Consider the following 27695-nt stretch of genomic DNA (forward strand, 5'->3'; position numbering starts at 1 on the left):
ATAAGAATTATACTCAAACTCTTCCAAACAATTTCAGAGGAAGGAACACTCCCAAACTCATTCTACGAGGCCACCATCACCTTGATACCAAAACCAGGCAAGGATGTCACAAAGAAAGAAAATACCACTGATGAACATAGATGTAACAACATAGATGTAAAAATCCTCAACAAAATACTAGCAAACAGAATCCAACAGCACATTAAAAGGATCATACAACATGATCAAGTGGGGTTTATTCCAGGAAAGCAAGGATTCTTCAATATATGCAAATTAATCAACGTGATACACCATATTAACAAATTGAAGGAGAAAAACCATATGATCATCTCAATAGATGCAGAGAAAGCTTTCGACAAAATTCAACACCCATTTATGATAAAAACCCTGCAGAAAGTAGGCATAGAGGGAACTTTCCTCAACATAATAAAGGCCATATATGACAAACCCACAGCCAACATTGTCCTCAATGGTGAAAAACTGAAACCATTTCCACTAAGATCAGGGACAAGACAAGGCTGCCCACTCTCACCAGTCTTATTCAACCTAGTTTTGGAAGTTTTAGCCACAGCAATCAGAGAAGAAAAGGAAATAAAAGGAATCCAAATTGGAAAAGAAGAAGTAAAGCTGTCACTGTTTGCAGATGACATGATACTATACATAGAGAATCCTAAAGATGCTACCAGAAAACTACTAGAGCTAATCAATGAATTTGGTAAAGTAGCAGGATACAAAATTAATGCACAGAAATCTCTGGCATTCCTGTACACTAATGATGAAAAATCTGAAAGTGAAATCAAGAAAACACTCCCATTTAACGCTGCAACAAAAAGAATAAAATATCTAGGAATAAACCTACCTAAGGAGACAAAAGACCTGTATGCAGAAAATTATAAGACACTGATGAAAGAAATTAAAGATGATACAAATAGATGGAGAGATATACCATGCTCCTGGATTGGAAGAATCAATATTGTGAAAATGACTCTACTACCCAAAGCAATCTACAGATTCAATGCAATCCCTATCAAACTACCAATGGCATTTTTCACAGAACTAGAACAAAAAATTTCAAAATTTGTTTGGAAAAACAAAAGACCCCAAATAGCCAAAGCAATCTTGAGAACGAAAAACGGAGCTGGAGGAATCAGGCTCCCTGACTTCAGACTATACTACAAAGCTACAGTAATCAGGACAGTGTGGTACTGGCACAAAAACAGAAAGATAGATCAATGGAACAGGATAGAAAGCCCAGAGATAAACCCATGCACATATGGTCAACTTATCTTTGATAAAGGAGGCAGGAATGTACAGTGGAGAAAGGACAGCCTCTTCAATAAGTGGTGCTGGGAAAACTGGACAGGGACATGTAAAAGTATGAGATTAGATCATTCCCTAACACCATACACAAAAATAAGCTCAAAATGGATTAAAGACCTAAATGTAAGGCCAGAAACTATCAAACTCTTAGAGGAAAACATAGGCAGAACACTCTATGACATAAATCACAGCAAGATCCTTTTGGACCCACCTCCTAGAGAAATGGAAATAAAAACAAAGATAAACAAATGGGACCTAATGAAACTTCAAAGCTTTTGCACAGCAAAGGAAACCATAAACAAGACCAAAAGACAACCCTCAGAATGGGAGAAAATATTTTCAAATGAAGCAACTGACAAAGGATTCATCTCCAAAATTTACAAGCAGCTCATGCAGCTCAATAGCAAAAAAACAAACAACCCAATCCAAAAATGGGCAGAAGACTTAAATAGGCATTTCTCCAAAGAAGATACACAGACTGCCAACAAACACATGAAAGAATGCTCAACATCATTAATCATTAGAGAAATGCATATCAAAACTACAATGAGATATCATCTCACACCTGTCAGAATGGCCATCATCAAGAAATCTAGAAACAATAAATGCTGGAGAGGGTGTGGAGAAAAGGGAACCCTCTTGCATTGCTGGTGGGAATGTGAATTGGTACAGTCACTATGGAGAACGGTATGGAGGTTCCTTAAAAAACTACAAATAGAACTACCATATGACCCAGCAATCCCACTACTGGGCATATACCCTGAGAAAAACATAATTCAAAAAGAGACATGTACCAAAATGTTCATTGCAGCTCTATTCACAATAGCCCGGAGATGGAAACAACCTAAATGTCCATCATCGGATGAATGGATAAAGAAGATGTGGCACATATATACAATGGAATATTACTCAGCCATAAAAAGAAACGAAACTGAGCTATTTGTAATGAGGTGGATAGACTTAGAGTCTGTCATACAGAGTGAAGTAAGTCAGAAAGAGAAAGACAAATACTGTATGCTGACACATATATATGGAAGTTAAGAAAAAAATGTCATGAAGAACCTAGGGGTAAAACGGGAATAAAGACACAGACCTACTTGAGAATGGACTTGAGGATATGGGGAGGGGGAAGGGTAAGCTGTGACAAAGCGAAAGAGAGGCATGGACATATATACACTACCAAACGTAAGGTAGATAGATAGTGGGAAGCAGCCGCAGAGCACAGGGAGATCAGCTCGGTGCTTTGTAACCGCCTGGAGGGGTGGGATAGGGAGGGTGGGAGGGAGGGAGATGCATGAGGGAAGGGATGTGGGAACAGATGTATATGTATGACTGATTCACTTTGTTATAAAGCAGAAACTAATAAAAAAAATAGAAAAAAAAAGAAAGAGAAAGAGAAATACCGTATGCTAACACATATATATGGAATTAAAAAAAAAATGTCATGAAGAACCTAGGGGTGAAACGGGAATAAAGACACAGACCTACTTGAGAATGGACTTGAGGATATGGGGAGGGGGAAGGGTAAGCTGTGACAAAGTGAAAGAGAGGCATGGACATATATACACTACCAAACGTAAGGTAGATAGATAGTGGGAAGCAGCCGCAGAGCACAGGGAGATCAGCTCAGTGCTTTGTGACCGCCTGGAGGGGTGGGATGGGGAGGGTGGGAGGGAGGGAGATGCATGAGGGAAGGGATGTGGGAACAGATGTATATGTATGACTGATTCACTTTGTTATAAAGCAGAAACTAAAAAAAAAAAAAAAAAAAAAAGAATTATAAACCCTGATCACATTTTTGAATACTCAGAACTACTTAAAAATATCCTGATAATGACTTAAAATTCTTCTCATTTCTGTATTTCTATTGTTTATAAATTAGGAAGTTATAATTTATCTTCACAGATTTCCATTTTGTTCATATACCAAATAAAATGTGATTTTTTCCAATGTTTAACAGCTATATTTACCTTATATTGTTGCTTTTAATGTTATGTATTTATAGTTCTTTATTCGTTTATATAATGTACATTAAGACTTGGCAACAACTTACGCTTTTTCATTGTTCGCATTCCCAGGCCAATAGTCTCCCAAATTGCCTCTCTCAACATTGTGTAATAATGGTGAATTTGATGATTATATGTACACTAATAATACACAGACTTTGATAAAATTAACTATCAAAACAAAGAAAAAAGCAAACGTATTTACCGTACTAGACTTTGAGAGTCCTCCTCTGTCTCAAGTAAGTTCTATGCCATGTTGAGGATATTTATTACCACAGGAAAATCATATGTTCATACTTCATTATTACTGCTTCCAGGACATATTCAAAATTGAAACAGATTTTTATTAGCTTTTTCATATCATCTAGATTGATATCTATTTATATGTTAGATTTTACAAGTGAAGGAAACCAACTCCAATTAACTAATTTATTGGAAAGATAATCAGATGCAGTATCTCATGTGTTTGAATGCATTAAAAAGGAAAGTTTAACTAAGGTGAAGAGGCACTATTTTGCAGAAGATTAGTGAGAAATTGTAAATTGGGATTCCAGGAGCACTAAATCATCTGAATTGAAAAGAAAAGTTTATAGAAAGGTTTCAGTAAAGAGGGGACATATTGAAGAGAATGAGGGTCAATAAAGAGGGAAAATGTTCGGATATTCAGCAAAGGAGGAAGGGAAGAAAGAAAATAGGCTGAAAAGGGATGAAAAAGAACTAAGGGAAAAATATGATTTAAAAGGATTTTTATACATCATTCCTGTATGTCAGATAGTGGGAAACATCATTCGCAAAGATTTCTCCCCATGAAAATGTTAAAATGTCTATTTTTCTTGTATGCATAATAGAGTGGTAACTGCTTGATGATGCATATGGGACAAAAAGGGTCATGCCTGAGTTAGAGAAGGAAAAGTTGAATAACAAAACCTCAGAAAGAGAAGTACACTGGATCTAGAAGTCAAATGAAAGCAGAGGTTTGAATGATACCTTAATTCTCTGTCTCATATTGGGTCTACATGCCAGCTTCATTGTCATCCACCATGGACAGGATGCCTGCACAAAAGAAATGGCTGGCTAGTCTTCTCACCCTCACATCTCAAGGTCTTACTAATAGAGACCAACCCTGTCTGCTACGATATGAATGCTGTGTCCCCCCAAAATTTATGTATTGGAATCTTAACCCCCAAAGATGATGCTGTTAGGAGGTGGGGACTTTGGGAGGTGCTTAGGTCATGAGGATGGAGCCCTCTTGAATGAGATTAGTGTTCTTCACCAGAACCCCACCACGATGGCACCTAGATCTTGGACTTGAATCTTCAGAATTGTGAACTGTTGTTTGTGAGCCACCCAGTCTGTGGCATTTTTTGTGAAGAGCAGCCTGAAGAGACAAAGACACTGTCTCAGGTCCATTTGAAGGAATGGGGGAGGGCATTCACCTGCTTAATGGAGAAACAAAATAGAACATGGGGCTTCCCTGGTGGCACAGTGGTTGAGAGTCCGCCTGCAGATGCAGGGGACACAGGTTCGTGCCCTGGTCCGGGAAGATCCCACATGCCGTGGAGCGGCTGGGCTCGTGAGCCATGGCCACTGATCCTGCATGTCCGGAGCCTGTATCCCACAACGGAAGAGGCCACAGCAGTGACAGGCCCGTGTACCGCAAAAAAAAGAAAAAGAAAAAAATAGAACATGATATGCATATTGTTAACAGGTGATCCAATTTATGTAGAGTGGAAAACATTTTACATAAAGTAATAATTCATTGCTGTGTGTGTTCAGAGGTTGAACTAAAGTATTAAGAAAAATATCACAGAGCACTCATCAAATATGTATTGAGCACTTGCTGTCTGTGAATGTGAAAGCTGACTCTAGGAGCTCTAGCAGATAACTAAGCATTCAGATGTCTTAAAATTCTGCCTGCGTCTCATGTTTTCAGAGTTCCAGTGGGCAGGGCAATCCTTCCCAAACATGTTAAATATTCCCATAGTTTATTTCAGCATTCCCAGACTTTATCCTCCCCTACCCACAGATACTGTTCAGTCTTTCAACTTCCTTTTCTCAAGTGTTCATTTTCTTTGTTCTTCCTCTTAGTTCATGATCATAATATCATTTTGAATTGGACTAGAATTGGAGAAGATCATGAGGAGAAGGAGGAGAGAGATGGGAAATTTGTCTGACTCCATGAAATAATGTAAATCTGCATTTGGAGATGAGCTTGAAATGGCACTTCAACTAAAATCATTTTGATATACAGGGTTTTAGACTATTCCTATGGTTGTTATGTTAAAGTACATATACATATGCATATATATGTATTGATATATACATATTATATATTAAAGTTTATATATAATGTATAGATCTATAATATAATGTATGCATATAATATATAATATAATATATGCACATGTGTATGTATTTATATATATATATATAATTATATATGTTATTATTAGTAAGATAGTATTACTCCACAAATACTCGGGATTCAGGATTCAGTCTGGTTGTATAAGGCTTCCATATGATGGAGACTAAAGTAATAATATTCTTTCTTTAACATAAAATGTATTTATAATATAAAACATTTCAACGATATACAAGTTAAATACCTTTAAAACACTTGATAACATTTTTAAAGACAGAGAATATATATTATATTAGAGCACAGGTTGATAAAATTTTTCTGTTGGAGCCAGGTAGCAACTATTGTAGCGTTTCAGGACCGTGCTGTCTCTCTGTGGCAACTAACTGCAATTAGGGTGTGAAAGTGGCCACAGACAATATGTAAACATATAAGTATGGCTTTTTCGTTTCTGCACATTTTAATATGAATTCCATACATCTTCATCAATCAAAAATATTATTCTCCTTCTGGTTTTTTTCAACAATTTAAAATATTAAAAAACACCCTTGCCTCACAGCCTGATACAAAAATCGGTGAGGGCTAGATTTGGCCTATATGCCAATTTCTAACTCCTGTCATAGAGCATATATAAGAAGTACATGACATAGCTCTCAGATAAAGAATGACATAGACCTAAACTCATTCTTCTCTGTGACGTTAGAGAAGTGATTTCATCCTATCTCACTTTCCATTGTTAATGAAGAAGAGATAACTTTGTAAAAATATTTTAATAAATTTTTAGTGGTTTACTGCAGCCGCATGCACTGCCTCAGGAGAACCAACTGTGTAGACCTGCCCAACTCTGCGTGCTGTGACAGCACATTGCTAGCTTGAAATTGACCATGGTGGAAATATTTATACTACAAGAACTAGTAAATTCTATAAATCAGGTATTTTTCTCCCCTAAAGAGTTTGTTGTTAAGCCTTTGCCAACAGACCTTTAAATGTAGTATTTCTATGGACCCTTGGCTGCTCTGTGAATAAGACATGACAGCACAAAATAGTATAGTTGAGGCACTTTATAGGAACACTACCTAATTACTTCTCAATAATTGTTACAACTATTTTTCTTTAATGAAATGAATATGTCATTTTTACTTACCTCAAAAATTTTAGAATAGCAACAAAAGTTGACTACCTCAAAGAAACAAGATTATCACAGGCTTTGGAATTTACTTCGGTAAGAAAAAGGATTTTGATGTCACGTGAATTCATGAGAGGCATAGTAGTAGCAGTGCAGACTTGCTATTTGGATAGAGGGCCACACGCTTTACCAGAAAGAAAGAATTACACTGTACATTATAAAGAAAAACTTCAATTGACCCACATTATACAGGAAGTGTTAGAAAACAATGTTAATGGAGGTGTACTTTGCAGGTTTCATTTTAGTTTGTTTTTGTTTATTTTTCCAGATTTTAAAATATCAGATATTGAAAACCAGTTCTTAGGGTTAGATGAATTCAAGAGAATAGCTGAAAAAATTCCATAAAGACAGGGTAATAAAACAGAATTTCTGCTAGAAGTGAGTCACTGATATTGCTTATCCACTTTCTCTTTCAAAAATTTCTGAAAACACACCCTACAGATTTCCAGCCTCTTTTCCACTGTATTCTACTAACAAACTCTAGTACATATTTTTTTGTTGTCCTAATGTAATTTCATATTATTCTATTAAAATGGGGAAAATAAAAAGCAAAACAGAAACAAAAATCTCACATTCCTGTAAACGTGCTGGGGAAAAAATCCAAATTCAATAAAAATCTTTCATCTAGCAAGAAGTCTGTATTTTTTTTATTGTGTGTGATGAGTAATAGCCAACATAGGAATTAAGCTAAATTCAAAAATTGAATATTTAATATTAAATTGAATATTTAATTTTTATTTTAATAGAAATTAATCTCTTTTGCTATATTTTACCCCACTATTTGTTTCATTTTCAGTTTCCATTTCTCCACTCATTCCTTAAATGTATCCTCAGATTCTGTCTACATATTTCCCATGGTATTACATTCAGATCTTACGGTTTCACGTGCACTGATGTTTGCCATCTTACTCTCCCAAATCTCCCCTGAGCTTCAGACATATATCCAGCTCCAGTTGAATGTGATTGAAAGAACACTTAAAGTCAACAAGTTTATAAGCAAACTCATCAATTTGCTTCCATCCCATTCTATTGTATTTCCTATTATGTTTGAGGGTAGAACCATCTATTTCAGTGGTTTACAAACTCTATGTAACCCACACAGAGCATAAAGTTCATAAAGTTTTTACAGAGCATAAAGTAACAGTGTCTTTCTCCAGCCATAACTCTCTGTTAAGGAATATTTCCTTGAAGTATGCAGGCAGATATATAAAAAATATCCTATGTGTGGAAGGAATAAGAAAACTTACAGGATGCATAAAATAACAAATCTTAATACCAGTGCTTGGAGAGAAATTTGTAACAGTGAAAGCCTATATTAAAAAAAAAATGAAAGCTCTCAAGTCCATAACCCACTTTTTCTATGAAACTAGAAAAAGAAAACTACAGTACACACAAAGAAAATAGAAGAAAAGAAATAATGATAATCACAGTGGAAAAATCAAATAAAAAAGAGAAAAATAATAGAGAATATAAAGAAAACTAAAAGTTAATGTTTTGAAAAGGAACAAAATTGGCAAACTTTTGGGCTAGACTGACCAGACAGACAGGTGGGGAGAAGAGATGGATAAGAAAGTGAAAAGACTGGAAGGAGATATTTATATATCATACGACTGATAAGGGACTGGCATCCAAATATGTAACTTACCCTTACAACTTAATAATGCAAATAAAAAACAAACAAAAAATGAGTGAAGAAAATTCAAATAGATATTTCTCCGAAGAATATACACAATGGGCAATAAACACATGAAAAGATGTTTAGCATCATTAGTCACTGGAGAGATATAAATTAAAATCACAGGAAGATGCCACTTCACATCCACCTGGATGACTATAATCAAAAGGTCAGATAATAAAAAGTGTTGGTGGGCTTCCCTGGTGGTGCAGTGGTTGGGAGTCCACCTGCTGATGCAGGGGACACGGGTTCATGCCCCGGTCTGGGAGAATCCCACATGCCACGGAGCGGCTGGGCCCGTGAGCCATGGCCGCTGAGCCTGCGCATCCGGAGCCTGTGCTCCTCAACGGGAGAGGCCACAACAGTGAGAGGCCCACGTACCGCAAAAAAAAAAAAAAGTGTTGGTGAGGATATGGAGTCATGGGAGCTGTCACTCATGGTTGGTGGAAATATAAAATAGTACGGCCATTTTGGAAAACAGTTTGGCAGGTCCTCAAAATGTTAAATATAGGATTATCTTCTGAAGCGTCAATTCTGCTCATAGATACATATCCAAGAAAATTGAAAACATATGTCCACATTTTTAAAAAAGCATATGAATGTTGACAGCAGCATTATTTATACTAGCCCCAAAGTGGAAACAACCCAAGTGTCCATCAAACGATTAACTGATAAGTAAAATGTGATATACACATACTACTGATACATGCTACAACATGGGTGAACCAGAAAGCACTATGCTAAGTGAAAGAAGCCAGTAACAAAAGACCACATATTGTATGAAATGTCCAAAATAGGCAAATCTATGAGGACAGTTAGTAGATTAGACAAATCTATAGAGACAAATAGTCTAGGGATGGGTGTGGAGTATGGGGACAGGCTGAGGTTTTTGGGGGACAGTGACAATGTTCTCAACTTTGATTGTGGTGATGGTTGCATAAGTTTGAATATGCTAAAATCCAATGACTTGTAAAAAAATTCCAATAATTTATTTTGAAATCGAATTTTAAAAATGTGTAGAGTCAGTTGTTGTTTTTTGTGAAAGAAATCTGTAATTACAGATTTAAGCATCAGGCCAAATGATTTAAGCATCAGGTCAAACTTCAAGTATTTTATAATAGAGATACTGGTACAAATGCATACTTTCTTATGATTTTGTCCTAAATTTTTCCTTAGCTTTTCATTTTATGTATTTTCAACCTGACTTCTACTAAATACATGCAAATTTTTATTGCACTGACTGGTCAACACATCTTAAACTAGCAAATCTAAAACCCGTGCTTCCCCAGATCAGTTCAGGCACAAATATTTTAATAGTCTGTCAACATTCATATAAATTGTTTGAAACTTTCCCAGCAATTTTCACAGATTCATGTAGAATGAGCTTTATGGTTTTCTGAACACAGGTCAAAGAAAAAATTTAAATTCTTTTAAAGAATTAAAAAATTTAAATTCTTTTATTTGAAAATCTTAAGAAATTTCACTTTTTATTCCTGCTTACTTCCTAGGTTTACAATGTAACTGTAAGTTTTTGTGTTTTTATGTTCACTGTGATACAATTATCAGTTGACTACCATGCACAACAAGTTAGAAAAATTTGATTCTGATAGTAAAAGAAAAGTTAAAAAAAAGAAAATAGTGTATGTGCTCTCATTGTACTATTACTTTGTAAAATAACTACAATTAATTATTATGAGACTTAAGACTACATGTTGTTTTCTGATTATCTCTAATAATATAAATAACATTGTGCTATATATATATTACCACATCTACATTCAGAAAATCAATAGAGCTGTCCTCAGTTGTCTACATTGCTACATGTCTTACCTTTGTCTTGGCAAGCTGATGAGGGGTTGTTTATGACATCTCTTGCTAAGGCTAAAGAGCTTGTGTACAATTTTCTGTGCCTTTAGGAAAAGTTGCTTCATGCTGTTCTCCAGTTGTTCATAGCGGCGCTGAAAATTAGAGTCCATTGTCCACAAATGCATTATGGTAGACGTGTTGAGGAAATAATTCATGGGTAGTCTTTTCATAAAGAATTTGAATTCATCTGAAAAAATGTCAAAATTCAACACTTTAATAATAAAATAATTATTTTCCCTTTTCCCCAAAACACATTTAGTATGTCAACGTTAAAAAAGAATACAATCTATTATTTTCTGTGTAGCAAATTAATGGCAAGAAGGAAATAAATTTATTTTATGCTTTAGGATTGTTTTCTTTTTTTGTTCCCCTCAAGAAAGAACATTCACAGAAAAAGATAATTAAAATAATCATGCTACAGCAAATAATGGGGGCAGAAAGTTTAAGGTAAACTTAATTTTTCCACATTCTACTTTCGATGGTATTTGAATTTGATGGTATTGAAGTTTTTCCCATAGGTAGTGGTCATTAATCTAGCTTTCATTTTTGGCAATAGTATTAATAACTTGTTCCAAGTATTGAAAATAGGGAACTTTTATAGTGTAAAATATAATATTCAACTATGTACTCTGGTTGTTCCCTTAGTAACTGACCACATTCAATTTGTTAAAACAACAGTTTAAAACCTAACTGTATACTTAAGAGAAAAAAATAAAAAAGAATTTAAAGCTCCAGTATTGGCTTTCTGTGTGTGTATCAATAATTACCATGTCTAAATTATTTTCTTTTCAACTGTCTAAGTAACTAACAGTAGGAACAAAAGTTGACACAATAAAATAATCATCTAAAAGGTCTATTAATTACCTCAACACAGAAGAGCCAAAAGATAGAGACAACCCAACTATCCATCAATAGATGAATGGCTCTACCAAGTGTGGTATATACGTAAAATAGAATATTACTGGGCCATAAAAATAAATGAAGTTCTGAGGCATGCTACAACATGGATGAACCTTCAAAATATCATGCTAGAAGTGAAATAAGCCTGAGAACAAAGGGCAAGTATTGTATGATTCCACTTATATAAAATATTTAGAATGTTCAAGTTCATTGAGACAGAAAATAGATTAGAATTTACCAGGGGATGGGGGGAGAGCAGATGGGAAGTTTTTGCATAATAGCTATAGAATTTCTGTTTGGGGTGATAAAAACTTTTTGGAAAAAAGATAATGGTGATGGTTGCACAGCATTGTGAGTGTAATTAATGTCACTGAATTGTACATTTAAAATGGCAAATTTTATGCTATATACATTTTACCACAAAAATATTTTTAACAACAGAAACAAAGAGAGTAGAGCCTTCTCCCCATCTCTCCTTTTCTTCTTAAATATTATGATCATGGACTCAAAACATAAACTTTTTATTTATTTTAGTATTTCTTTAAAGGATTTATTGTGTTTAGCATATCACATTGCCCCCAGTTCCATGTTGGAGTGGCTGGGTTTCCTCTGCATATATACTCCAGCACAGGACAAGATTTGGAAAATGTTTTCAGTGGCTGAAGATGTATTATTTAGTAAGTGATACAAGCCACATTTTAGTCACTATTCTACCCATAAAAATGTTATATGGCATACATTAAACCTCAGTCTCTCTGTGCCTTAATTTCCTCCTTTGTAAATGAGATAGAAAGTTTTGGATAATAATAATCTCATTTTATTTTAAAATTCTATGATATTACAGTTGTTTTAAATGACTGTTAGTTTTAAATATCCAATTCAAAAACAGTTGTTTTCAAATAGCCAGTTACAGACGTTAGTGTTTAACTGAACTTGGACAAGGTATGTTAATACCGATTCCTTATTAGTAGAGAATGGCTCAATTGCAGTGTTTCAAAACCTTCAAATTATCATCCACATTTTAAAAAATATGCCATTTACATGGGAAAAGATAAACTACACTGATACATATACATATTTAAAGCAACTAATTTATATTTTTATAAATCAGGACTATTTTGATAATCAAATCCAAACTATTTCATCAGTGATGGAAAATGCAACTTTTGGACAATTAACAGAAAATTGTATTCATGAATTTTGGGGTTGATATTTTTTCTAGAGGAAATAAATACAAAGTTCTGGCATCTTTTGGACATTAAAGGTATAGACTTTACCAGAAGAAGAAGGAAAAATTTAAAAAAAGGAAAAAACAGGACATTTTATTGCAAAATCTATGGGGAAAGATTTTTGAGGATATATCCATTTGATGTGCTTCAAATCATTTTTTTAAGCAAGCAGGGTATAAATAAGAGATACATTTTAAAATTCCAATTTCACAGTACCCTACATTTTGTTTGGTCCCATATGTCTCTTTTGAGAAACTCTCTCCTTTGAATAAAGGAGTTCGTGCATGGAAACTAGAAAGCATTCCTTGGATTATTCACAGAGCAGATGCCACTACTGTGAAAACTAATCATTCATTTCATTGTCATCTTTTACTTGAACACTTTTGACAAGCCTTTATTGTTTCATGGGTATGCATATTTTAGTTATTTTCATTGTTTGTTATAGTAGTATTATGATAGTTTCTAAGTCAGTAAATTTCATTCACGTTAAAGAATATGTTAATTTATTTAATTTTACCAAAGTGTATGTAATAGTGTATGTCCGCTGAAAACTGGCACTATGTAATTTCTAAGAAACAGTTTTAACATGACATTTGAATAATTACTTCATTATGAAGTCATTAAGAGTCACCACTGACAGTCACCCAAAACATTTATTGGACACCTGTTGTGTACAAAACATACAGATGTTTCAGTCTATGAGTGAGAATATGAATAAACCTTTCATCTTATTTTTTAAAATGACAAATAATATTAAATATTTTTAAATGTTAAAATAACATCTTTTCTAAAATTCATTCTACTTAGAAGTCAATAGAATCTCCAGAAATATTCCTGTGGATATCTTTTCTTTTATTTTTGGCAGTTAGTAAAGTCCTTATTTATAGAATATGAAAATGAAATTTGAATGATACATTAGAATTATTATATAAATCTAGAGATTTACATAACTACAAAGAGAAAAGATAATGATTAGGGGACACCAGATAACATTTTACCCTACAATAATTTCCAAACCCATGTAGGAGATAAAGTGCTGTTGTTTTTCAAATGGCAAGTAAACAATGACTAGCCATACTTTTGGGGGGGATAAATTTATAAAAGAAAACAAATTAATGTCATATAAAAATAGCCCAGGAGAAATATATTCAATATCTGAATTACTAGACAGAGATTAATCTGGGAATCCCTGTTTGCTAAGTATGTATGAACTGAGTACTTTTGCTCAGCATAGTTTTGAGGACTATAGAGAAACAAAACAACAACAACAATAATAGTAGTGGTAATAAACATCCTATATGCTGGAAGGAATTTACAGTCAGTCAGTCGTCTTCACAAAACTAATTCACACGAAGCAAAAAATAATACGAAGGTAGTTGTATGATATTAATGAATTCTGTGGAGGTGAAGAGAATTAGGGTAGGTGACGTCTTTCCAATAAATTACAGAAGACTAGCCAGGCACCATGTTAATTCTCTAGATTACAACTATTCCTCCATTAAAAATGAGTTTTTTTCTAAAATAGCTGAGTAAGGTTTGTTGGTTTTTTCCCCCTCTCCTCTAATGCAAACTCTAGCTAACATGTGATATCCAATTAGCTAATTTTGGAACTAATTCGCTCTCTCTCTCTGTTAACACGAGTTCTTACTTTGGTAGGAACTCAATTTTAAGTGCTTTAGATATTAACTCAATCCCCCCAATAATCCTTCATGTAAATTTTACTGGAGCTGTTATGTATGTAGAATGCCAACGATTTTTAGTTTCATGACTTCAATGTCAGCAAAAATATTTTATTAATGCTACTGCATTTGTATATTGATCTTATGTATTTATATATTTATGCACTTTATTCTCATGCTTCACAGTTGAATTAAATAGGTAAGAGTGGAGAACGGAACATTTTCAGGATGTAAAATAACCAGCCATAATACATAGAGCCTGATTTGTGTTTCTGCCTTTATTGATGAGCATGAAAATCATTGACCAATGTATTGATAATGCATTTTCACATATTCAGAACCTCTGATCAGAACTGCTTTGGAATATATTTTCAAAGGTGTTTTAAAGCATTCTAAATTTTCTAGAGCTTTGGGAGCTCATAATTTACTTCCTCAAAAGTGTAGGAAAGTAATCAGATATTTTGTGTTATTTAGAGACAATTTCTTGAGTTGTAAATCCACCAAAATATCCAAAACAGAAGCTGTTTCCATTAGAAAGTAGGACTATGGGTAGGGAGGACTCAGGGAGGAAACTTGTGCTTTTATGGTATTTATTATTTCATATGAATGTGTTATTTTACTAAAATTTAAAGAAATATTGTGAATCAGTAAAAAAAACATAGCCAAAAAATACTATTAAATTGTCAGTACACTATGTTTATATCTTATGTTTCATACATTTACATAAAATGCTATTATTTAGTGACTTGCTAATATAAAAATAAAAGCGTACTGGCTCACATTCCATGTTTTTTTTTCCTGTATCAATTAACACAATGGTACACTCAAAGTATCTTTTCAGTAGAAATGACAATGCAATATGGATAATAATTTCAAGTATTATGAAAGCATAGCAATAGTCTTACTACAATAACAAAATATTGTACAGTATATAGCAAAGTATGTAAAGAACATGGACACAGAACAATCTTTAAATGAAAGGATGTAATAGGCAAAAAAAAAATGTGTATCAGATATATAAGAAGAATCCACGCAAACATTTGTTTTTAAGCAGGAAGCATAATCGTTTCTCATTTTGTGATACTACTGGTCTAGTGTCTTCAAACTCCTCTCTCCTGCTTATGTTTGTAAACACAGGATTTTTTGAAATAATACATGTTAGTAACATATTCTAGTAACACAAATTTTCCGTAATCAGTAAGTTAAAAAAGCAAACATTATCTCCTTATACTGAATGCAGTACCAAGGCCTTATCTATACATGAACACATGGCAAATGTAGTCTGTTTCTATGGATGGATTTTCGTTTATCAGTTTGTTTAGCTTTCAGTAGGTTTATACCTATACGGAGTACTACCTCCGATGCTGACAAATGAATATCAAACTACCTATCACTGGACCTCAAAGTTATTGCTCAACCAGAATCCCTTCTAATAAAGCTGTTTCTTGTTTCTTGAGAATCACAGTTTCCTAGAAGATAGTATGGATTCTTCTATCTTCCTCTGATTTTCAAGGACAAAGATTTGCCTAGCAAATAAATTGTGAACCTTGACGTTCCAGAAATGCAAGCCTTAAGTAGGTAAGACACAAAACTGAGAAACAAATGCAAAAGTGCGTAGGAAGAAGGGCTAATGGGGAAAAAAAAGTCAAGACAGAGAAAATTTAGGCAATGGGTGTCCTGAATGGCAGAAGTTACCAATGGCTGAAACGACAATCTGACCTTTGACGGAGTACAGAATAGGCAAATTTTGACCCATTCCATAATCCTGACTAGAACTGGCTGATTTTTAACTTTCACAAAGTATTTTTTTTCCTCCAAACATTTCTCAGGGACTATTTGAGTCACTTGTACCAGTTTAGAATTTTGTCAACTTCTACAGTAAATCACTGAGACGACTTTGAGTGGTCACATATCAATGCAAGTCTATTCAAACCATTCTATAAGCCACGGGTATAGAGTTTACGTTGAAATTGACAAAATACTATAATGCTGCATAAAGTAAACGGCAAGCCTGTTCAATAGCTTGTGAACTGGCCAATTTTCTGAGGCTACAAAGGGGTTCAAGCGGGCATAAATCAGAAGTCGAACCTAATTCCTTAGTAGCTGCCTAGAAATTAGTTGTGCTTTTTCTGACCGTTTTTTCTCTGAAAGATACATCATATTTTTATATTAAAATACTTCAATACAGAAAGACAATGAATCTGTCCTTCACTGGATTGCCCTGTTTATGAACCCCTCTTCAAATGTTTGAGAACTTACCCAAATAGAGCTTTATCTCTATAATTATAACTATGTTATTTCTATAGTTATAGTTTATCTCTCTAACTATAACTAACTAACCCTAACCCAGGTCGTCACTTCCCCAGTGCCCTTGCAGCTACAGAGTGGATGCATCATCTAAGCTATAGAAATCAGGTGTACCCACGCAGAGTTTGGATCTTAAGCTGTTGATGCAATAACAAAGAGGATGCCTAGAGCAATTCTCTAAGGAGATAGTGGTTACAGCAGTAATGGTAGTGCTGTTGTATGGTCAGGCCACTCAAGATGGCTATTCTCTTGCTCTCTGTCCATCCCCTGCTTGACCAGTGCCTGCTTCACCTACACCCCGCTCACGTAACTGACCTTCCTAAGTACTTGCCCCAGGCTTCAGCTAGTGATTGTTCTAGCTTTAGATCAGAACTCTCCACTATGCTTATCAAAGGGGGATGCCCTTCTGCTGGTTTCCTTGGCAACCAATAAGCCAACTTGATGTCAATTCCCCTATAACTGGTAACCTCCCCCTGTCTATGGGAGCAAAGACGGCCATTCTATCCTGTCCTGGTGTCTGCAGCACACGATGGGAGTATTACTCCAGGACCTTGCTTCAGACGTGTGAGCTCCCCCATCCATTAAACCATTGAGGTCTCTGTCACTGACTCTGGGCTCTTTCTTCAGTCTTGAAGCTGGGCAAGTACAAGTGTTTCAGGCCTGCGGGGTGCAGCTCGACAGCGATCCACTGTTCATTGCATTTAGCAATCGTGACCTCACTAAATAAGTCTTCTGCAAGATTTTTCCCTTGGTCCCAACTATGTAGCACAAGAGTATGCTTCTCTAGCTTTCTTGATGATTCTATATGCTATCCAATATCCTTTCATAGGTTCCTTATCAGGTTGGGTCAGCTAGAGCCTGTTTTTCTTACTTGCAGCAAAAAATTTGGGTGATGGAGGTACTGGTATAGGAAGTGGTTTGGAAGAGTCTCCATGGACAATAAGGAGAGGATGTGCTTGGTTTTCTGGATTAGTTGGGAAAAAAACGCTTTTTAAATCCATACAGTATTAAAGGTGGAAGTTTGACAACAGAAGTACCACCCGTGCTCACCTAGAATGAAGAGTTTGTTGTAGAAATGGCATTTGGGATTATGTGCCTACATAGAACTGAATGAGGAACATAAAAAATTCAAAGACTGAGGGTGACTTGGTTACTACAAATAGAGATAGCTTGCTTAAAGAGCTCAAAATCCTATACTTTTTTTTTTTCCTCAAAGCACAGAAGGAGTACTGGTGAGTACTGGAGGCTTTCAAGGACTGTGCTAAAGGGATCTTTTATCTCTTGCAGCTGTAGGGCTTCAAAACAAACTTTTATCCCAAGATTGAATTTAAATTCCTGCCAGATGTGATAAAGTTAGAAAGAACACTGGGAAGAGATGGGAACCTGGGAACTGGAAGGTAGATATGGGGGAGGACTGGGATGAACTCAGAATAATCCAAATGCTTACTTTCCTTGTCCCCATGAAATAGCACCTTCTGCCCTGCCTGATGGACTAACTCTGTCCTGCTTTCAGTCATTGTAATGATCTTAATCGAAGGAATGACCTTCATTAGGAAGCCAATGTTCATCATGTCCCACTTTCATCACCCATCATATCCCAGGGGAGTTTATTGAAAATATTCTAATTTTCCAATGGTTATCAAGAACTTGCTGATTTTTATTGGAGAAAGAACATTAATTGCAATGGTAAAAAGAATATCTGCCAGCATCTCTGATGAACATTGTATTCTGTAGGATGGGAACACCAGTTACTGTGAAAATCTGTGTGAAATCAGATGGAATCTCTGGTTTTAATTAGGATATAATTACCCCTCTGTGACTGAAGCCTAGAAGCAGCTATTAACAATCAGAGGCACAGTGGACATGGGTACTGTAATAGGTCCCGTGTATTACTCAGAGAAGGTCTAATCTGTAGGAATTTTAGAGTTTGCTAATCAGGTCATGGTCCCTTGGGATTTAAATGTGGAACCAGTGCTGTGAGGTCCTATTTAATTTGTATAATAGAAAAAAAAGTTAAGTCTGCAACAAAGGCCTGACTTGAGTTTTCATGAGCGAGAAGAATGCTGTCCCTGGTCCTGAATAATTTCAAGGACTCAGAACTCCTGCACCACAGCTTAAGTAGAGCAAATAATTCCTTTGCATTGTGAATTAATTCCTTGGGCTCCTAAATACCACAATATTCCACGAATCGGAGAGTGGCCTTATAGAAATAAGATAGCAAATTGGGTTTTCCTTGAATCCTCCTCAAATCAGGTCCAGTGGGACCCTAACCCATGCCGTGTTTATTTTCCCAGTCTCTGAATAAAGAATTAGAATAGAGCATCGGCTCCCTAGCCTATTAAGTAAAATCTATAAAGGAAAGATAAAATGAAGCTTCCCTCTCTTATGAAAAGACTAAATTCAAAGTGATGTTGCTTGTTTTTTATGCCTGACACCATTGCAGGAATTAGAGATCGGCTCAACACTGAAAATTTTGAGAATAATCATATTCCATCACTAATTAACTCACATGTTGGTGATAGCTCAATCATAGAGTAACTCTAATTAACACTGCCATTCCAGATGTGGTGGCTTACTGGTGGCAGGACTCCTCACACTAGGGATAAAGTTTCTTCTCTGGTACAAACTCTTTTCTCTATCATTGTAAACAGGGAATACTAGAAGCAATTTTCTTTCCTATGCCAGCTGCGAGAGTGAAACAATCCTATTGTATTCAAGGATCAAATCATTCGCTATGTGCGACAACTGACTTCACAGGAACGCACACCGTCTCATCCTGTCACGGGACATATATTGTTAATGACATCATACTGAAAAGATGTGAAACACACAAGTGGCGGGTATCCTGGCTGCTGGCCCATACTTTAGCTGTGTGCAAGGTCTGCAAATACATTTTGTGAAAATTCAAGCATCTGATGCCTGAGTGAACTTTCTGAGAGTCCAGTGGATATCTTGTCCAAAGCAAAGAACAAGTAACTGTTCCTCCAGCTCCCCTTAATAACAAAGATGTATAGGTCTTGGAAGTAGCGGCAGAGGAATCATCTGGTAGCATTACTTACAACAATGACTTCAGTGATCTGTCTCGGGATGTCAGAGATGCCAGCTGCAGATTCTGTTGCTCCTTATATCCTCAAGCAATCACTCTTGCTATGTGATTTAGCAATCGTTCCTGGCACAGCCTCGGGGCCAGGCTCTCCATTTCCCCTGCTGATTCTGTGAGTAATCCAATCCGATGTCTGAACATAAATTCCTTTTCTGCTGCAGTCAGATTCTATTCTCACAAGAATGCTGACTGATACAGCTAATGGGGGCCTCAAATGTAATTAGAATCTGGAGTTCAACAAGAGTATAACAAATATTTATTGGGTGTCTAATGTGTGCCAATCACTACACTAGTTAAGTGCTAAAACTACATTAATAATCATTTTTGTAGCTATGATAATAGTACTTTCTTCATAGGTTTAGATTAAATTAGGTAATTATGAAAATGTAATAGAATACCTTTTACACAATTAGTGATAAATAAATGCTAGCTATTATTTTTCTTTTTATAATTTATTCCGTGATTCTATGTGTGCTGGGCTGAGCACTTTAAGTGAATTATCTCCTTTAATTCTTCCAGCAGTCCTAGGAGATGGGTACTATTATTTTGGCATTTCACCGAGGAGGACATGTGCCTTAGCAAGGTTCAGCCAATTGTTCAAAGTGACACAGTTATTAATTAGAGCCCAGAACAAAAGAAGTCTGAAAAAAGTATGGCTCCTGCCTTAATAAACATAAACTCTTTGGGGAGTTGACAGAAAAGTAAAATTATTATTCCCTATATTTATATTTTAAAGACTGCTTTTCTTTGGTAGACTTTTCACAAATATTATCACATCCAATCTCATAATAACCCTGCAATAGGATCGGCAGGTTTTATTGAGACTTGATGTGAAACAATTTTGAATTAAGAGATCATTACACAGAGTCAACTATGAGAGAAAAATGAGAAAAACAATGGACTCAAAGAAATATAAAAGGAGAGACCAGTTTATATTTTTTCTGAGGGGCAGGACAATGTTTTATGTTTCTTTATATTCTCCCTTTACAAAAGCCTAAGACAGCACATTACAGATAGAATGAATTAAGAATGTTTCTTAAGTGGCTTAACCAATTGACAAGATCCAGAAAGAAACAGTTGCAGCTAACTATAAACATGTATAGAATAATTCATTTGGAAAAGTAGAGTTTGAGCTTAGTCATATAAAATATGAAGCCATGAGTGACTCACGTGGGAGAATAAAGTTGAAATAAGATGTATAGTACAGTTCTAAGCCTTAATATTACTATGGAAAAAGGATTTCAGGTTGAAGGAAACATTATGAGATAGAGGCATAATGTTTTAGTTTTATGGATAGGAAACTGACAAATGGGGTTCAGATGGTAAAGTTACAGTGTATGTGAATTTCAGAGTATTGATAAATAATTAAAATATCCTGCAATGACATGTGATCATTAGTTATAAACAAAACTGTAAGTACGTACTCATGATTGCATAAGGATTTTTATATCTGGTATCTTTTAAGTATCAAGCACTCTTCTAGGCACTTAATTCTCTTAATTCTACATAGTAGTTATTGCTGTTACGTCCACTGTATTAAAACCATACCTATGACTTAGAGATGCTGAGTAAATTTTGTCAGGTGGGAAGCCTTGTAAGTAATGCCTAGAGAAAAACTGCTGAACACAGAAGCAATATCTGCCATGAGATCAAATCCATCTGAAACCTTGTACATCAGAGAATCCAGAGCCCTGGGGTGATGCTGGTGAGAAGAGAATTTACTTCATACCCTCTAAATAGGAAGTGATACCTAAAGGATATATCCTTTCTCTTGAAACAGAAAAAGTATGCCAGTCACCACCCCCTGCCCCTTATACACAAATTGTCAATTTTTGCAGCAATTTTTATTTTTCATCAGTAATGAAAAATGGAGGCCAAAGAAGTTTAGTGATTTCCGTATGAACACAGGTCTACAGAAAAGTTGAATTAATACTTAAACTAAGACCTTTAGCCCATAATCTGTCTTTTATACTATGTGACCATCTTAGATGTCATAAACATACATGAAAATATATAATCAGTATTAAAATAATACTAATTCACATGTTATTTAACTATTAGAAACTATTTCCAAACAGGACAATTTTTAAAACTATGTAAATAAAATCACCATTTTTTATAATGTTCAAATTGGCAAATTTATAATTAAGTATAAGCATTAAGGTTTTTATCTTAAGTTATTCTTACATAGTTTATTCCAGGTATAGTTCCAAGTATAGTTAGGACTCTCAAAACACTATAGAAAAATTATCTTAGTCACTTCTCGCTTGATGGAATCTTAATAAATTATCTTAGAACTTTGGAAAACCGAACTTTAACAAAGAGTAGACACACCTTTCAAACAGTGAAACCTCTGAGAAAAAAGCACCCCAGATCCTGCACAGAAAGGACAGGGAGAGTGTATCAAGAGAAAAAAGGCCTCTCCACCAGCCACAGGGCGTGTCTCTACACACAGCTAGGCAGGATGGGAAACCAGGCGGTTATTGGCTCCATGATATTCAACTGAAATCTGGTTTTTTTCCCTTCCTTTTTCACAAGTCCTACATACAATTGAAGTATATACTAGAAGAAAAAAATATGATAAAATATTCAGTAAAACAGCATCAGTATCTGTGGTAGCAAATAAATGCCTAACCTATATAAACCTATATATGTGTGTATATAGATATATATCATTAATTCCATTCTCAAATATGTACATATTAGTTTTAATGTAGAATTAAGAGATGTTATAGTCTCTATTTTTATCATGCCATGATTGAAACGGATTCCTCGTATTTCTTGTTGAAAGCCTTTTTCTCTGAATTCAATTAACCAAATACACTGTGTGTTGTGTTCCTCCAATAGATTTTTCATATTACTCAAATTTGTCAGGAACTTGGCTTTTTGAATAAAGACAACATGTGATGCTTCCAATTGTTCGTGCTTAGTCTATTTATTCCAAACGAAAACTTCTCAGACTGTGGCGTTTACACTTTACACACTGCTGGCAGTCGTGCTCAGTTGTTTATCATGAACCTGGCACCATCATCACCAATCCAAGGCTGAGAACTCTTTCCCTAAAGCCCCGTACTTGGACAATTCTGTGTCAGAGTCTGTCAATGAGAGAAACTTGTGAGGTGTGTGGAAGGTGGACATGAAATGGAAGCCATTATTCTCAGAAGTTTATGATGATGAACATGAGACAGTCACACACAGTTCTTTCCAGAATTCAGTGACATGGTGGCTTCTACAGCTAGACCAGGTTCCATAGAAGTGGCAACTTGCCCAGAAGTAGCAACTTCCAAATACCTCTCCCTGGGCTCCCACTTCACAGTGGCCAGATGCTCGCAGCCTCTTGGACCTGTCCACAGACTCTGCCTTTTCCACCCATTCCATGGCTTTGAGATTAAGTGGATTATGGATGTTTCTCTGATTCCCCGTCTACCCCTTTCATCCCTTCACTTTCCAAGTTCCTCCCTCATGTAAAACACTATTTCCCATTTCAAACCCCTTTATTCCCATAATACTTTTTGTGGCTTTATTTTCCTAAGCTCAAAGGAAGAAAGCAGGTGAGGCAGCTGTGGCTGATAACCTACTACATCCATTGTCCTCTTACAGAACATTGATTTTAGTGCCGACCGTGATGGGTCCAAATATAAAACTCCTTGCAGCCTCTGGTGGATATATGACAACGTTCTGGCCAAAGTGACAAAAGCAACAATCTGTGTCTGTGTGTTTTGCAGGGCAAGGGGGAACTTCTTTGTGGATAAAGTTTTGCTTTTCAGATTTAGGTACTGCCCTCTTTTTTCTCAGCCTTTGCTGCATCCTTCTGAGTGAACTGCCGACCAGAAGCTGGAGCAGCCATATTGTAACCATGGGGGAAAAGCCAACGGCAAGGGAGACACTTTGGTCTTCATCTTCTCAAGCCCTTGATGCAGTCCTGGCCCTACTACCTCACTTCTGTAATATGCAGATTGTTTTAACTGAGGATGAAAAAGAAAGAGCGGGGAATGCAGATCTTTAAAGCAATAGTTCCTTGATGTCTTATCTTGAGAGCCCCTTACATTCTTAGAAATTATTGAAGACTCCTAAGAGCTTTTGTTTCTGTGGTGTATTTTATAGGTATTTACCTTGTTAAATTAAATATCTAGGGAATTCCATGGCAGTCCAGGGGTTAGGACTCCATGCTTTCACTGTCAAGGGCCTGGGTTCGATCCCTGGTCGGGGAACAAAGATCCCACAAGTTGTGGAGTGCGACTCTCAAAAAATCTATTTACTTTTTCTTGTAAAATAACAATAATTAACCCTTTACATATAAACAATGTACTTTAATAAAACTAACTATATTTTCTAAAACAAAAAATAATAATTTGGGAGAGATTAGCATTGTTTTACATTTTTGCAAACCTCTTTAATGTCTAGCTTAAGAGAAAACACCTGATTCTTATACCTGCTTCGGCACTAGACTTACTGCCATATCACACACCCTGTAATTTCTAGACACCTCCACTGTACACTCAAGAGACAATGAAATTGGAAAAAAAGCAATGACATCTCAAAATATTATAACAAGGGGTATGATCTCATGGACCTTCTAAAAGTATCTCAGGGACCACCAGGTTTCTCCTGAGGATACATTGAGAACCTCTGTTCTAAAGAATAATATAATATAAACTGCAGTATTCAGAGTTTATGTATTAGGTAGCAAATATATATATCTTGTAGTTAAGATATAAGATAGCTATATAGTCTTATAGGTAATAACAAACATTAATACTATAATAGAAATAATAATAAACAGGATAAATTTCACAGTAAGAGGCAATATCACCTTTTATGTGTTTATCAACAGAAGATGGTATGTTTCTTATTTGAAGAAAAGGGAATCTGTGATATTTATTTTCCAAGAATTTAATATACAGTGTTTCATTTTTCAAACCATCTAAACATAATAATCAAAGATAAAAATCGTATGTTAGTTTAAAGTTAACAGCTGCTGTATGCTTTCAATAATCTTGCCCTTTTTCATCATAGATTATCTTGGAATTTCACAGGGAAGAGAAACTGAACAAAAACAGTTATCATTTGATTTTTTCCTGAAATGTGCTGCCAGATTTCAAAATCGAAGCATCATATTTATTTGGTCTGCTGCAGTGGTGAGCTGCTATGACCAGAGCTCTGAAAACCACCATTACTATTCTCAGTGGAGAACTCTGAGTGACAGTCATAAAAGATATAAATGATAATCGCCTGAGAGCCTGATGCTTTTGTAGGCACTTGGCATTACGTACAAGTGGTCTAATAATAAAATCATGGCAATATTACTTCTTTCTCACAACAATATTTTCAATAGTAATCTAAGCAATAAAAATAATAGCAGGTCTAACACCACTGGCAATATTAAATTGAAAAAGCAAATTGCAAAGCTAATGAACTTGTTATCAGAGGGATTGATCTATAATAGAACCAATATTTCAAGCTCCCAAATAAATGTTCAATAAAATGATGCTTCACTATTGTGCAAGCATTATGGTAGTGATTTACCAAAGATATATAACTTCAAAATATCTTGCAGTCTTTCAAATGCTGGGGCAAAACACAAAGAACTAAAATGAAAGTACACTTATTTTTATGTTGCATTGGATTTTAGTTGTTCACAACACATTACTTAACTCATCCTAAAAAAACTAGACTCCCCATTTCAAGGAATAATTCTTTGTATTGGAAATAATGGAAAGCTTAGACCTTAGCCAGAAATGTTGTTGCTTCTCTGTATGAACAAATGCACTCAGTGTAATTGTTCAAGAAAGGTTTAGGAACAATTCTTTATATATTACAAACAAATTACAGGTTTCTTTTCTCTACCGGATAGTAAGGAAACATAAAAAAGATTACTATAAATTTTTACCTTTACAGGTCACTAAACATATAAACAGAAACTTATCTCTGTATTTATTTATCATCAATATCTGTCTATCTATCATCTATCTATCTATCTGTCTATCAATCATCTATCTATCATCTCTTACATGTCTTGTGATTCTCAGGAAAGGCGACATTTTGCTGCTATAACAAACCGCTCCCAAATCCCAGATGCTTAAAACAACAACAATGTATTTCTTGCTAACATCACATGCACGATGGAGCAGTGGTGGGCTCTGCTGGGTCCCAGGCTCACAGAGGCTCTACCTGGAACTGCACACCCTGGAACATAAAGCCTTCCTGATCTTCACAGTCAGGAGAGAGAAAGTGACCTGTGTTTTTGTTTTTCTTTTTTACTGCCTTAGCCCATAAATGACACCTTTTACTTGCACTTATTCTTTACTTGTCAGAATTTGTCATATGGCACTATGTAACTACAAGAGGACTAGAAAAAAAAAGGGAGTAGGTAGAATATCTGGTAAGTATTCCTCTCTCTGCCATCTGCCCTCCTAATCATCAAACATCTTTCTCTGTTCTTCTTCCCATATGTAGAACATACTCTACTCTCCCCCAGGGAAGATAACACAAATATTCCATCACTGTATCAAGGGCAAAGCCCAGGTTATCTGAGAGGTGTGGACTAGTTTGTAAATCAAGTTCAGATATGGCTCCCATTTGTTTACAGGACAACAAATTAAAGGGATGAGTTATTTGCCTCCCATACCTAATATAAATGGTGGGGAAAATAACTACACTAAACACTACTATTTGTAAAAAATGTGAACAGGAGACACAAAGAGGTTGCTGTGAGCAGCCATCCTGGAACCCACCAAAGCAGACACTGTAAGGGCTCTTTACCCTAGGGGAGGAGAGGGTTTCTTGATTAGGCCTGGCTTTACTGTCTGGGAGGTTCTTCCTTTCACGATTCCCCTTTACCAGTAACTGCATCCACAGTTCTTTTCCAGAGATAGTTCTTAGATCTGATACACTTCATTACATTTTTGCCTTTCTCTCTCTCTTAGATTTAAAGGGGACTGACGACCTGGAAGGTGTAAAGATTCTAAAGGGAGGCCACATCCTTATTCTGATCTTTTACTGAACATGCATCCCTTAGGCTTTCTCTTTCTTAACTTCTTAGCGCTTGGAGTCAAAAAGCAGTTAGTCCTTTTAAGTCTGAATGCCTGAAATGTTTGGACTTTTTCCCTTTCATGTCCCAAAGAGAGCTCATTTGCTTCTTTATCATACAGCCAAACACAGCTATTAGCTATCAACACATACCATGAAGGCTTTGCTCTTTAACCTCTTTCACTAGAGCTATAATTGAATGAGGCAAGTGGCTTCCTTTGCAAGTAACTGCAGACAACAACATTACCAAAGCATAACATGGGTAGACATCTTTTCTTGCTACCTATTGATTGGTCAGTTGGCCAATATCTGCTTTGTTTTTGTTTCTCATGGAAGTATCTCACTACTAACATGCAACTACCATGGTAGTCAGGGAAGACAAGGTTATACAGTGACAACAAATCCAGAGATAACATAATCTGTGTGTCTTTGTCATTATTTGGGGACTCAATGTGAAACTATTTTTTTGAAAAAAAAAATCCTATAACTCTTTAATGCATAATGGTTATGCAAAAATTAAGTTACTTACCTAATAATTGCAAAATCAGAAAAATAATGTTTTGCTAATAAATTCCATATGCCTGTATTTATAATAATAAAATCCAAGAGGCTCTAAAAACCAAAGAAGAATTTATAATTAATTTGACAACCAAGCCCGATCTTATCTACTTTCTCTTGGAAACAAATCTTTCCTGAAGCAATATGAGGCTACTACATACTCCCAGACAATGTGGAGTGTTGTGTAATATGTAGTATTTGTATATTATCATTCTAAAAGGTGAAATATTATAAATTCTGTAGCACATATTCCCCAAATATGTTTTACATATGGTACTATGGACCTGTAATTCCTAAATCATGTAGAATAATGGGGTATCATGTGTGACTGCTTGTACATAGTACTTCAACACACATTATGTCTCCCCATTTTTAGTATATTTAAATTTGTGAGCTTTCCCCCATTCAGTACGTATTTTCTTTCCAATATGTATGTTGTTATTATTGTTAGTGTTATAACTCTCTGGGTTATAAAGAT

General features: G+C 35.4%; 1 protein-coding gene across 2 annotated transcripts in view; it reads right to left on the reverse strand.

The window, feature by feature from the left end:
• BRINP3 (BMP/retinoic acid inducible neural specific 3) overlaps positions 1–27695 on the reverse strand; it is a 404334-nt gene that overhangs the window by 71353 nt on the left and 305286 nt on the right. For both annotated transcript variants that reach the window (XM_060088666.1, XM_060088667.1), the window contains one exon: positions 10377–10599. In XM_060088666.1, coding sequence (XP_059944649.1) covers positions 10377–10599 — 223 coding nt within the window. The remainder of the gene's footprint in view (positions 1–10376; positions 10600–27695) is intronic.

This window comes from Mesoplodon densirostris, chromosome 2 (assembly GCF_025265405.1).
Source record: "Mesoplodon densirostris isolate mMesDen1 chromosome 2, mMesDen1 primary haplotype, whole genome shotgun sequence".
Classification (NCBI taxonomy): Eukaryota; Metazoa; Chordata; class Mammalia; order Artiodactyla; family Ziphiidae; genus Mesoplodon; species Mesoplodon densirostris.